The 15000-nt window shown below is 40.2% G+C and overlaps 1 protein-coding gene across 2 annotated transcripts in view; it reads left to right on the plus strand.

The window, feature by feature from the left end:
• syde2 (synapse defective 1, Rho GTPase, homolog 2 (C. elegans)) overlaps window positions 1–15000 on the plus strand; it is a 50675-nt gene that overhangs the window by 19205 nt on the left and 16470 nt on the right. For both annotated transcript variants that reach the window (XM_056449952.1, XM_056449953.1), the window contains exons 3-4: window positions 5119–6236; window positions 12420–12546. In XM_056449952.1, coding sequence (XP_056305927.1) covers window positions 5119–6236; window positions 12420–12546 — 1245 coding nt within the window. The remainder of the gene's footprint in view (window positions 1–5118; window positions 6237–12419; window positions 12547–15000) is intronic.

The raw sequence follows: 15000 nt of genomic DNA on the forward strand, positions 1-15000 counted from the left end.
TGGTTTCTTGAACATGACAATGAGTTCACTGTACTCAAATGGCCTCCACAGTCATCAGAGCTCAATCCAATAGAGCACCTTTGGGATGTGGTGGAATGGGAGATTGGCATCATGGATGTGCAGCCGACAAATCTGCAGCAACTGTGTGATGCTATCATGTCAATATGGAGCAAAATCTCTGAGGAATATTTCCAGTAGCTTGTTGAATCTCTGACACCAAGGATTAAGGTGGTTCTAAGGCAAAAGGGGGTCCGACCTGGTACTAGTGAGGTGTACCTAATAAAGTGGCCGCTGAGTGTATATAATATATATATATATATATACACATATTCACTATTTAAATAACCTTATTAGTGATAAGTAACAAAAAGACAACTACCTCTAAGGATTGTGCTTTAAGCAGAAAACTTTGCTATTAATTCTGATTTAAAGTCCTAAAGTGATCTATTTTTCAATAAAAATAGAGCTTAACAATAAATCATAAGCTAGTCTGTCAAACGTACAGTGATACCTGAACTAAAAACTAATGTTCTGTCATCATTTACTGGCCCTCATGCCACTCCAAACATTATAGGTTTAGAAATATATAAATTATACATTATATAATTTTATTATGTAAGTATATATATATATATATATGGCCAGTCAATGAACTGCAGTCTCAGACACTTCAGCATTAGCTTTGTGAGGGAGAGTGGGACAGAGCAGAGATTCTGTGGTACTGGAAAACATTCTCAATTAATTGTTCATTTTTTAGTTAGTGTGAACTCTAAACGCTTACAGACAGGCTGTATTGTGACCCAGTGTATCTTACTGACCCAGTTTAGTGCCACAGAATTCATTTCATTGGGTCGATTCCTGACCTGCTTCTCTACAATGATATCTAGTGCGTGTGTACAACACAATGTTCTCTGTGTGTATGGCGAAATCTTGATTTTAGCATGAACTGTCCCTTTAAGTAGACTCTAGCTCTGTTCCCATCCACAAAAACATGCTGTGCAGGAGCAGCAGGAGGTGAGGAGGTGATGCTCTTCTGTGCGTCTGTGGATGGAAACACAGCTAATATCTTTCTCTGTCTGAACATCCCCAACGTGTGAACTAACCCCTGCCCTGTCTTCATCACATAGTCTTTCTCAAAATAGAGTCTCTCTCTCTCTCTCCCTCTCTCTCTCTCTCTCTCTCTCTCTCTCTCTCTCTCTCTCTCTCTCTCTCTCTCTCTCTCTCTCTCTCTCTCTCTCTCTCTCTCTCTCTCTCTCTCTCTCTCTCTCTTTAAAACAGAATCGGCTCTTTGTTTTATGCGGGCTGTAAGTTTCAGATCAAACGGAGGGTGTTGAAGGAGGCCCAGAGCTACAGAAACAGAGTCGCTGTTGTAGAAAAGCAGACTGACGTGTCATGTGATCAGAGAGGGCGAGCTACAGAAGGGGAACAATTTTGGTTGCATGTTCAGCTTTAAAGAAACACTCCTCTCCAGTCTGATTTTAGCAGCTCTCCTGAAGTTAAACAGGTTACTCTCGCCATTTATGAATCCATTCAGCCAATATTTGGCTCAGGCGGGAGCATTTTTAGTCTAGCTTAGCATAAATCATTGAAACAGATTAGACCGTTAGCATCTCAGTCAAAAAATGACCAAAGCTTTAAGATAAGTGTGCTATTTACAGTTTGACTGTTGACTGTTATGTACTAGCTAGGAAGCTAGCTGATGTGTAACATCATTGATCTGCTGCCATCAAGGTATATTTATTAGCTATTTCAGCTTGGAAAATAGCAACTTCTAGGACAAGCTTTGGTCATTTTTTAAGCGAGAGGCTAATGGTGTAATCAGATTCAATGATCTATGCTAAGCTAAGCTAAAAATGTTTCCGCTAGACCCAGAGATTTGGCTAAATGGATTCAAAAAGAGTGGAAATAACCTGTTTAACTTTAAAAGAGCTGTAAAATGAGACAATTTACAAAAAAAGATGCTAATGGTCTAATCTGATTCAATGATCTATGCTAAGCTAAGCTAATAGTGCTCCCGCTAGACCCTGAGATTGGCTGAATAGATTAAAAACAGTGGAAATAACCTGTTTAACGTTAGGAGAGCTGTAAAATGAGACAATTTACAAAAATGATATGCTAATGGTCTAATCTGATTCAATGATCTATGCTAAGGTAAGCTAAAAGTGCTCCTGCTAGACCCGGAAATTGGCTTAATAGATTAAAAAAGGTAAAACTAACCTGGTTAACTTTTAAAGAAATGTAAAATAAGCTTGATTACAAAAAACATGGATGCTAATGGTCTAATCCAATTCAATGATCTATGCTAAGCTAAGTCAAAAGTGCTCTTGCTAAACCCGGAGATTGGCTTAGATTCAAAATTCTGAAAGTAACCTGTTTAACATTAGGAGAGCTGTAAAATGGGACTATTTACAAAAAAAAGTGAATGCTAACGGTCTAATCTGGTTCAATGATCTATGCTAAGCTAAAAGTGCTCTTGCTCGATCCAGCGATTAGCTTAATACATTAAAAATTCTGAAACGAATTAGTTTAACTTTAGTAGAGCTGTTAAAATTAGCCTATTACAAAAAGTAGATGCTAACAGTCTAATCCAATTTAATGATCTATGCTAAACTAAGCTAATAGTGCTCTTGCTAGACCCGGAGATTGGCAGAATGGATTAATAATGGTGGAAATAACCTGTTTGACTGTTGGAGAGGTGTAAAATAACACTATTTACAAAAAAAGTGGATGCTAACGGTCTAATCCGATTCAATGATCCAAGCTAAACTAAAGGTGCTACTGCTAGACCTGGAGATTGGCTGAATGGATTAAAAACAGTGTAAATAACCTGTTTAACGTTAGGAGAGCTGTAAAATTAGACTATTTACAAAAAAGTGAATGCTAACGGTCTAATCTGATTCAATGATCTATGCTAAGCTAAGCTAAAAGTGCTCCTGTTAGACCCGGAGATTGGCTGATTGGATTAAAAAATGGTGGACGTAACCTGTTTAACTTTAGGCTCATTTTACAACTCTTCTATTTACAAAAAAAGTGGATGCTAACGGTCTAATCTGATTCAGTGGTCAATGCTAAGCTAAGCTAAAAGTGTACCTGCTAGACCTTGTGATGAATGAGCTTTTTTGCAAAACAGTGGAGTGTTTCTTTAAGAGAAATGGGAATCGTCAGCTGCTGCATAATGACTTCAGCCACAGACGATGTCCCAGAATGAATCTGCTAATCGCGAGAGCAACAGAAGGAGTTTAGCTGAAGGCCAGGTTTAACCGCAGCACTCTCTGGTTTATGGTTCCTCCGCTCCGGAATCTTTCACAGATGTTCAGTGTTTGATGTGTGGGACGGAGCTGGAAAGGGACTTTTTGGGATATATGTAGTTATTATGGCGTTTGTGTGGTGTAAAGGGGAATCCTGCAGACTAAACAGGAGCGAACAGGCCAGGAGGAGTAGGACGGAGTTATGGAAAATCATCGTGCAGCTTGTTTTGAATTATGGAAGAGGATCACAAAAATACAAGAGAGTAAAAACTACAAATGACTCAAACTTTGCTTTAAGTATCTTCATTATAAGATTTAAACTTGATTTGTTTGTTAATAAAGCTACAAAGGGGCGGAAAGGTGGCTCAGTGGTTGGCACTGTGGCCTCACAGCAAGAAGGTCTCTGGTTTGAGTCCCGGCTGGGTCAGTTGGTGTTTCTGTGTGGAGTTTGCATGTTCTCCCCGTGTTGGTGTGGGTTTCCTCTGGGTGGTCCTGTTTCCCCCACAGTCCAAACACATGCGCTATAGGGGAACTGATCAACTAAACTGGCCGTAGTGTATGAGTGTGTGTGTGTGTGTGAATGTGTGTATGGGTGTTTCCCAGTACTGGGCTGCAGCTGGAAGGGCATCCGCTGTGTAAAACATATGCTGGAATAGTTGGTGGTTCATTCCGCTGTGGTGACCCCTGATGAATAAAGAGACTAAGCTGAATAAAAAGGAATGAGTAAAGCCCAGCAGGAATATATCGCGCCGTCACTTTAAGAGCAGCGCAGTTCAGATTTATGGTTTTACTTTAATTTCATGCATCCAGATTGAAATTCCGGGCTGAAACCAAAAATTGGGGATGCACTTAGCTGAACGTTGCTGGGTATTGTTTTTGGTTGGGTTTCTCGTCTGTATTTTCGCAGTTTTTGGCCGATAGTTTTCAGTGGCTGTGAAATTAAATATGTACTTTTAGGAAACCTTGGAGCATATATCATATATAACTGAATGAGGAGTTCAAGATTTGATTCATTTAAAGGGATAGTTCACCCAATATTGAAAATTCTGCCATCATTTACCCACTCATCACTGATTTCAAGCCATAATTTAGTCTTTTATCCGTTGAACACAAAGAAGACATTTTGAAGAACGCTGGTCGCTGCAGTAATGCTTTTCCTACTGTGGAAGTCGATAGATACCAGCAACCAACTTTCATCAAAATATAAGTGAAGGGTAAGTAAATGATGAGGTAATTATCATTATAAGGTGAACTACCTTTAAGACACTCTCAAATACTATTGAGGTCATCTAAGGATCATTTAAGACCCTTGAGGTGGGGTTGGGTTACAGTTGCTGGTGCAATTTACTAAGGCTGCATGAAAAATCGGACATTGCTATATTTTGTTTTTACTGCGGGGCAGCATGGTGGCGCAGTGGGTAGCACGATCATGTCATAGCAAGAAGGTCGCTAGTTTGAGTCCCGACTGGGTCAGTTGGTGTTTCTGTGTGGAGTTTGCATGTTTGCATGTGTTGGCTTGGGTTTCCTCCGGGTGCTCCGGTTTCCCCCACAGTCCAAACACATGCGCTATAGGGGAACTGATGAACTAAAGTGGCCGTAGTGTATGAGTGTGTGAATGAGTGTGTATGGGTGTTTCCCAGTGATGGGTTGCAGCTGGAAGGGCATCTGCTGTGTAAATCCGCTGTAGCGACCCCAGATTAATAAAGAGACTAAGCCGAAACTAGGATGAATGAATAAACTGAACTAAACTGAACTGAACTTCAGCTCTGAACACTGGACTGACACAGTTTGAGTTTACCATTGTTTTGCTGAAACAATATATTTCACAGCCCTGCAATTTACTAATTAACCCCTCTCCTTTCTTCCCCAGATTCCTCAGAGCAGTCCACCGCTGGACGTTCTCCATCATCTAGTCCAAACCCAACTAAAAAGACGACAACGATCAATTGGTCTTTTCCCGATAAAATCAAGTCACCAAGAACTGTCCGCAAACTCTCTATGAAGATGAAGAAACTGCCTGATCTGAGTCGGAAGCTCAGTGTTAAAGGCAACCCTATTAACAATGTGTCCGTCAATAATATCCAATCAGAACCCAGGGCTCACTCAGCGAGAGCCAATGGGATGTTAGATTTGAGACACTCTAGATTACCCCCTGCTGGAGTGACAACGGCATTGGCCAGCGGAAATGTGATCTGGCGATACCATCTGGACAGCAGTGTTTCAACACAGCACAGTTTCGATAAGCGGAGAAGCAACAGTGCTGGAGTGCCCAAATCTGCAAGTAAAGGAGGATACCTCAGTGACGGAGATTCACCGGAACTTGTGGCCAAATCAGGCAAGCATACAAACTCCGAAAGAAAGAACTGCAAAACGCGGGATCCCAACGGAAACAGCGGAAGTCCCAAACTCCCTGGTACTGAGCTGGATATCGATGCTTTCCGTTCGTACAGTTTCACAGAGCAGCCAAAGTGCCTAACTTATATTTCAGGACTAATGAGTCTGCATTTCTATGGCGCAGAAGATCTGAAGCCGCCGCGGGTTGATTCCCGGGATATCTACTGCGCCATTCAGGTGGATTCGGTCAATAAAGCTCGTACGGCTTTGCTAACCTGTCGCACATCGTTTCTGGACATGGACCACACCTTTAATATCGAGCTGGAGAACGCTCAGCATCTCAAACTCGTTGTCTTCAGCTGGGAGTCGACTCCGCGGCGGAACAGAGTGTGCTGTCATGGGACCGTAGTTCTACCGGGATTATTTCGAGTCAGTAAAACACACCAGCTGGCAGTGCGTCTGGAGCCGCGCGGGATGATCTACGTGAAGCTGAGCCTGATGGAGCAGAGGCAGAACTCTCTGGATGGAGATCATCCCCAAATGCAGGTCTTTGGTGTGGAGGCGCGGCGTGTGGTGGAGCGCGAGGCGTCCGGGCTCATGGTTCCACTGCTCATCGAGAAGTGCATCTCTGAGATCGAGAGGAGGGGTTGCCAGGTGAGTGAACGCAGTCTTTCATTTAATAGTGTAGTGTGTGCTGTGTTTCAATCCAAAGATGTGTATTAGATTAATGCACAAAACTGTAATATTGCTTAAAACATTAAAGAATAATAAAGAATAATAAAGAACTATTCAAAGTAGAGTACTAAATCGTCCTGCTAAACTAGCGCAAATTTGAGCCAGAAAAACGTAGTTTAGTGCAGTAGGAAAAGCCAGCCACCTCAGAAGACGAAGGCAAAAATTTGGTTGACTCACTATTAACTATTCCTCTAATCTCACTCCTGTCTGGGTCACGGCACCGATTTCACCCTTCCAATTGCACTTCTCCCACTCCATGTGAAATTACAACTAGTGTCTGTTGTATGCAATTCAAGCATGCTATGGATGTTAAATTCTCCAGTCTTTAGTGTCAGACTCTAATGTGCCTATTGAGCCCAAAAAAAGTATGTTTTACTCACCATTAACTAATCCTCCACCCTCATTCCAATCCGGGTCACGGCACCAATTTTATCCCTGGAATTGTATTTCTCCCACTGGGACGGCTGTCTAAGATGGGTAAAAATGTATGTTTAACCAGTCTTTCTGGCTTTTCTCCATTAAGTGATGTGCAAGACCACCCCCAACATAACTCACATCCGGGTCACGGCACCAATTTACCTCTACAATTCAACTCACCCTTATCCAAGTTGAATTCTAACTAGCTTCTCTGGGATGAGAATCTCTGGGATGGGAATCAGTTAAGTAACTAATTTGCCTCTTTGTGCCAGAAATGTATGTTTTACTCACCCTCACTCCCATCTGGGTTACTTCACCAATTTTACCATTCTAATCGCACTTCTCCCACTCCAAGTGGAGTTGTAACTAGTGTCTCTTGGATAGGTGTCAGGCATGCTAAAGATGTAATAAAAAATAACTTCTAGTGGGAGTCACTAATGTTATTCTTAAGGCCAAAAATATATGTTTTCCTAAATCTAATCCTCCATCTTTACTCCTGTCTGGATCACGGCACCAATTCTACCTTTCCAGTTATTCTTCTCCCGCTCCCAGTGGATTTCTAACTAGCAACTATTAAGGCATGATAAGGATGTTAAAACCCCCAGCTTCTAGTGTCAGTCACTAATGTGTAATTTCAGGTCAAAAAAGTATGTTTTTTCACCAATAATTGATGTTTTTAACTTCACTCCAGTCCGGGTCACGGCACCAACTGCACCCTTCCAATTACACTTCTCACACTTCTATGAAATTGTAACTAGTGTCTCTTGTATGCAAGCCAAGCATGCTATAGATGATAAAACCCCAGCCTGTAGTGTCAGACTCTAATGTGCCCTGTGAGCCCAAAAAAGTATGTTTTACTCAAAATTAACTCAACATGAAACCTTATTTCTTTCTGGGTCACGGCACCAATTTTACATCTACAATTCAACCTTTCCCTATCCAAGTGGAATTCTAACTAGTGTCTCTGGAATGGGTGTCAGGCATGCTAAGAATGTTAAAATCCAAGTCTTTACTATCAGTAACTAATTTGCCTCTTCATGAAAAAAATGTATGTTTTTTCACCAATAATTAATGTTTCCAACTTCACTCCAATCCGGGTCACGGCACCAATCCCACCCCTGCAATTGTACTTCAAGTGGGACTCTCAACTGGTGTCTATTGCGGGGAAGGGGGCACTTTACCAATAACTGTAAACACCTGAGCCTCTACTGTTAGTTGCTAGTGCGCCCCCTTGAGGCGTGGGGGGTAAATTGCAGGCTGTCCTCCATGGTAAATGTACACCGTGAGCTTCTTCTGTCATCTGTTAGGCTTTGGTTAAAGTGAGCTCAGCAAACCTTCCTCAGCCCTTGTCCATGGACATTACACACTCACACAAACTAGCTTAGCAAGGCCTCTCGGTGGTTTGTGTGCTCTGGCATATTGCCAAAGTCCTAGCCATTCATCTCCATTATACACACACACACACACACACACACAGTATCTGTCTCTGTTACAGTGTCACCCAGAGTTTAATGCTTCTCTCGTCCATTCATCCCAGCGAGTGTGTCTGCCGTCAACTCACAAAACAACCGACTGCAGGTCTCAGATCAGATTTACCCTCGCAGCTCAATACAAACACACATGGGAAATCTGATTCTAGATCAGTGTGAGAGAGAGTTTCATCCCCTTGAGCAGAAAGTCCTGGTAGATCCTCTGGGTAATTTTCTCTATGTGTGAGACTTTTGTGAAGCGCCGTTAGCCTCCGAATGCTAAATCTACATCTGAGGCCCATGTGTGAAACATGTGAACGAAACATGAACACATGAAGATAAAATAACATGTTATTTAGTTTGAAAGCAAAGGCTTGGTGCTTTATTTTGATATATGATCATAATAATAATAATATCCTGAGGGCCGTCACATTCAAGTGAAAATCATCAGAAATGCTGACAGTAGTGGAAAGAGTTAAAAGCATAATAACAAACAAAATCATAAAAATGAGTATATGTGTATATAAATATATATATATATATATATATATATATATATATGTCTGTAGTATAAATCTTGACTCCTCCCCCAAACACACTTTTAAAGCACTGACTCCACCCCTGATGCTGTGCGTGTGTGGCTTCATTCTCAGTGGCTGCAGTGCTGAACTTGTATAAGGTCAGAGAGAGAGAGAGAGAGAGAGAGAGAGAGAGAGAGAGAGAGAGAGTGTGTGTGTGTGTGTGTGTGTGTGTGTGTGTGTGTGTTACTGGAGTCTGTCTGCAGTGTGTGTGTTACTGGAGTCTATCTGCAGTGTGTGTGTTACTGGAGTCTGTCTGCAGAAAGTGTCCCTGCGGGGCTTCAGATGTTCACCGGTCACCAGTGCTCAAGGAATGTGTGTTATGGACTATGGCCGCAGGACAACAACCAGCCTCTGTGTGTGTGTGTGTGTGTGTGTGTGTGTGTGTGGGTGGTAAATTATTAGCCGTGTGCCGTGAGGGTTTTTCCGCAGCACATAAAGCCAGCTTAAAGCAATAGCTGAGTGAAAAACATGAACATTTTGTTGCTTTCACTCACTCTGATGTTTGTTTTTGTTCTTATTTGTAGAAAATACACAGCAATATTTCTGTTTATAACAAGGCTTACTGGGCTGGAAAAATAAACATGTGTGTGTGTCTGTTTGTGTGTGTGTGTGTGTGTTTGTTTCTTTCAACTGTAGAATCACCACAAAAGATCAATTAATATTGTTGTTGTGTTACTATAGCAACTGTAGAATCACCACAACAGATCAATTAATATAGTTGTTGTGTTACTATAGCAACTGTAGAATCACCACAACAGATCAATTAATATAGTTGTTGTGTTACCATAGCAACTGAAGTAAAATCACAACAGATTAATTACTATAGTTGTCATGTTACCATAGCAACTGTAGAAAAATCACAACCAATTAATTACTATAGTTGTTGTGTTACCATAGCAACTGTAGAATCACAACAGATCAATTGCTATAGTTGTGTTACCATAGCAACTGTAAAATCACCACAACAGATCAATTACTATAGTCGTTGTGTTACCATAGCAACTGTAGAATCACCACAACAGATCAATTACTATAGTTGTTGTGTTACCATAGAAACTGTAGAATCACCACAACAGATCAATTACTATAGTTGTCATGTTACCATAGTAACTGTAGAAAAATCACAACAAATTAATTACTATGGTTGTCGTGTTACCATAGCAACTGTAGAATCACCACAACAGATCAATCACTGTAGTTGTTGTGTTACCATAGCAACTGTAAAATCACCACGACAGATCAATCACTGTAGTTGTTGTGTTACCATAGCAACTGTATAAGATTGATAGTATGGTTGAACAGCACCACAGTAAAGTGTTTATGAAGCTGTTTCTGCTGGTCTTGAAGTGTTGTTCTGACCTCTGCAGTGTGACCCAGTAATAAAGGCTCAGTGTGGAGACGCTTGGCTTTCACCCAAATGAAAAAATTCCTCCCTGGAGTTTAATGCGTGTCCGCATGCAGCCTGCGGTCACATTCAGAGCTGATCCAGGGTCAGGACGTGTCCTTCAGTAGAGGAAGAAAGGAGGAAGGGTTTAGAGCATTCAGGAAACTGTTCAGCTGTTTTTAACAAGACTGTGCTCAAGCTATTATTTCCTCTGGGTGACGTTTCTACAGTCTAGACAAACACACACAAACACACACACTGCTCCGAATCACACTGCTGTTTCACTTTATAGGTTTTTTTTTTGGACAAATCACTGTGTTTGAAATGAAATACTAGTTTACTGTATACTGTATTCTGCGCTGTGTGTGTGTGTGTGTGTGTGTGTGCGTGAGTGCGGTGCTTAATTTATGCATTTATTTGTGCATTTCAGCCTTTATGTTAACACTTTTATACGTTTATTTGTGCATGTGTGTATTTTTTTATATTTTCAGTTGTTTTGGGTGCTGTATGTATGAATTTATCTGTATGTTATAATTATTTATTATTAATGATACACAGATTTAATCATGTTTTTTTATATTTACGTTCAATTATGTCATTTAACAGACGCTTTTATTCAAAACAAGTTACAGACATTTTTGTTTAAAATAATAGTGTGTAAAATTCATTTATTTTGGCATTTAATGTTTCCATAATTGTATATTTATGCAAATATGTAATTATGCAGTGATTTGTTTAAGCATTTATTCTCCTGTTTATGTGTGCATTTATCAACTTGTTGATGCATTTGTGCACTTATGTTTGCAATTTCATGCATTTATTTATGCATGTGTTTATTTGTATATAATATCAGTTTTGGTTGCTGTATGTATGAATTAACTTAAATTCACAAATTATTCATTAATTCATGATGCATTTATTAAAGAACATTTCTGTTACATTTGATCATTTAGCAGACACTTTTACTCCAAGAGACTCACAAAATGATTGAAATGTTTGTAAAATAATAGTATATATTTCCTTATTTTGCCATTTTTCTATTTATTTTAATTGATTTATTTTCTCATGTACGCTCCTATAAATCTTTATTTATGCATTGATTTATTTGAGCGGTTAGTCTTTTCTTTATGTGTGCGTTTACTGTGTGATTTATTGATGCATGTGTGTAGTTATGCTCATGTTTTACACAAAGTAATTTGCATGAATTTATTATGCTTAAAATAATATTATTTAGGGGTGACACGGTGGCTCAGTGGTTAGCACTGTGACCTCACAGCAAGAAGGTCTCCGGTTCGAGTCCCGGCTGGGTCAGTTGGTGTTTCTGTGTGGAGTTTGCATGTTCTCCCCGTGTTGGCGTGGGTTTCCCCCACAGTCCAAACACATGCGCTATAGGGGAACTGATCAACTAAATTGTCCATAGTGTATGAGTGTGTGTGTGTGTGTGTGTGTGGGTGTTTCCCAGTACTGGGTTGCAGCTAAAAGGAAAAAACAAATGCTAGAATAGTTGTTCATTCCGCTGTGGTGACCCCTGAGGAATAAAGAGACTAAGCTGAAAAGAAAATGAATGAATGAATGAATAATATTATTTATTTCTTTGTTTGGTTATGCATCTAGTTGTTATTATAATTTTCAGCATATGTGCAGATATTCTGGATATATATATATATATATATATATATATATATATATATATATATATATATATATATATATATATATATATATATGTCAAAGGTAGAGTTGAGCTCCAGGAGCTAAAATATAGCATAGTACTATACAAATCTTTCATTTTACCTCACTTTGTCACCAAAAGGCAGCTCTAAACTCACCTCTCCCTCGAGCGCTTCACCACGTCACATTAAAACACTTGATTTGTCTTAATCCCTCACTACTCCTGCTGATATTTGTCAAACAGCATCAGAAACTTGTATTAGTGGCCCTTTCTGTGAGTAGAGCGATGCTTTCCTCATTTGTAAGTCGCTCTGGATAAAAGCATCTGCTAAATGACTCAATGCTGCAGACTCATTAGTTCATGTTCATTATAGTTATCAAAGAAAGCTGTGTGGGTCAGCTGGACCTGTGAGGAGTGCCTCAGGGCTCTGTTCTAGGACCTGTTTATTTCCCTCACAATACTCCACATATTACAGCGCGGCGTCTGTCATTGTGCTGATGAATTGTAGGTAGTCTGATCAACGTGTTGTGATGGTTGTAGTGATGTTGTGTGTGCGTTATTTGTGTGTTTGATTGACAGGTGGTGGGTCTGTATCGTCTCTGCGGTTCGGCTGCGGTGAAGAAGGAGCTGCGTGAAGCTTTCGAGAGAGACAGTCACAGCGTGGAGCTCTCGGAAAGCAACTATCCAGACATTAACGTCATCACAGGTACTGCTCATCTACAGCACACTGCGGAGTACAGCGTGTGGCACTATAAGGGGTTTCATCAGTCGGCCATATTGGGGAACAGAATGTAAACAACTCCCCGATCTGAATCACACTCACATTTAGCTGATTATTGCTGCTGAACATGATCAGTTATTGTCTGTGTGTGTGTGTGTGTGTGTGTGTGTGTGTGTGTGTGTGTGTGTGTGTGTGTGTGTGTGTGTGTGTGTGTGTGTGTGTGTGTGTGTGTGTGTGCGTGTGTGTGTGTGTGTGTGCGTGCGTGCGTGTGTGTGTGAGCGTGTATTGGTGTCTGCTGTGTAATTCTGTATGAGCAGGTGGTGTTTATTTGCTTATTAAACCAAAGTGTGGCTCAAAGTCCCATCATGCATCTGGCCTGCAGCCAGCCAATCAGCACATCTCCTGCCACTGTCTAACACCCCAATGAGAACCTGTAAATGCTGCTGATTTTACACTCGTGCGGTCATTTATTAGTGTAATAATGTATAATAATAGGGTGGCATGGTGGCCTCACAGCAAGAAGGTCGCTGGTTCGAGTCTCGGCTGGGTCAGTGTGTGTTTCTGTGTGGAGTTTGCATGTTCTCCCCGTGTTGGTGTGGGTTTCCTCCGGGTGCTCCGGTTTCCTCCACAGTCCAAACACATGCACTATAGGGCATCAAATTAAATAACCAAAGAGATGATGTGAAATAAAAGCCCATAATTCTATTATTTTTATTATTATTACATGTTATCTTTTAAATATAATATGTAAATCAAAAGTAAGCTATCAGAATATGCTGAAGTCTTAAACTGCGGGACTGTGTTGGGTCAATAATTTATATCTACAAATAAAGACGGGCTGTGTGATGGGGTAACAGTCAAGTGTGCCACATGCCTGCATTTGAGTGAAGGTTCCGGCCGTTAGATCGCCCCCTGGGGGCTGGCTGGAGTACATAAAGCCCGCCTCCTCCGTGTTAATGAAGGAGACTTGAGCCCAAATAATCAAATGAATCAGACTTGCAGTAAAATGTCCTGAAAGATGGTTGTGGTCAGTTAAGGCTCTGGTTATCAGCTGATAGAGCTGCAGATCTTCAGTTCTGTGTTTTCAGCCTGTAGTTTAATGAGGGGCGTGTCCTCGTGATTGACAGCTGTGATTGACAGTTTCTCTAAGCAGACCGTCAGAGCTTCAGGAGGAGACTGAAGTCTTATTATTCCATTTCTGTGTTATTTTACTGTGATGAAGTGAGTTCAGCAGTAAACTATACTCTCTGACATACAGGATCTGGTGGAACTCTGTTTATTCAGTAAGGTCAGGGCTTTATCAGGCTTTATTATTAGTTTGCTGACACACTCTGAACCATATAGGTGATCGCTGTCTAGCAGTCATTCTCTTTATGGCTCTGAAATAATAATCAGGAGGGAGCAAATCCAGAGTTATCGATGTGACGTTAGTAAAAACTCAAAATATAAATTCACATAGTAAGTATACGTTAGCTTTCCCAGAGATGGGTTGCAGCTGAAAGGGCATCCGCTGTGTGAAACATATGCTGGATAAGTTGATGGTTCATTCCACTGTGGCTACCCCGGATTAATAAAGGGACTGAGCCAAAAAGAAAATGAATAAATGAATGAATGAGTATACGTTAACATGATATTGAAGCAACTCTTTACATTTTGCAAAACAAATAACCACAGCGTTATAGGATCAGAAAAATCTCGATCTGTAAACATTTGTTATGTTTTAAATGTGGAAAATAAACATGCGATATAAACATACAGAAAAGGCTGCGAGTTTACAGTATACAACATGTTTTGTGTAACTCTGTGATCTTGATTTACAGGACGTCTCTACATTTGAGTTTCAGCATGTTATAGAGTTAATCTGCTGAATTTGCTGTTATAAAATATTATAGTAAATATACTAGAAACTGAATCTTATTTAACAAATAGAGCTGTGAATGTTCTATTATTTATATACATCATTTACTGTCGGCTTTTTATTTGAAAACTCCTAATAAACATTCATATGAAGGTAAATTCCTCTTTGGCAGATATAATGAAGACATCGAATAAACCAAATGAACACTAAAAATGCTAAACAAGACACGAGCGCTGTTCAGCAGCTGATAGACCTATCTCATGAAGACATCAGTAGAGTATTAATACTGTGAGGTTTATTGGACACACTGATGAGGATTATTTTGATGTGTAAATATCCTGTTGAGATTTAGAAATCTCGCTGTGTTTATCTGTTAAACACATGATTATTCCCGCATGGTGAATCGGTATCTGTGGTGTGAAGCTGTATATGTGTCCTGATTGTTAATTAAAAGTGAAAACCTTTCTGGAAGTGTGTGTGTTGATTATATGTTATTGTTCATATTGTACAAGTGTTATTTCGACCCCTGTGAACCTAATAAACACCAACAGCCCTGTTATAAGAGAAATATAGTGTGCTCA

This window comes from Danio aesculapii, chromosome 23 (assembly GCF_903798145.1).
Source record: "Danio aesculapii chromosome 23, fDanAes4.1, whole genome shotgun sequence".
Lineage (NCBI taxonomy): Eukaryota > Metazoa > Chordata > Actinopteri > Cypriniformes > Danionidae > Danio > Danio aesculapii.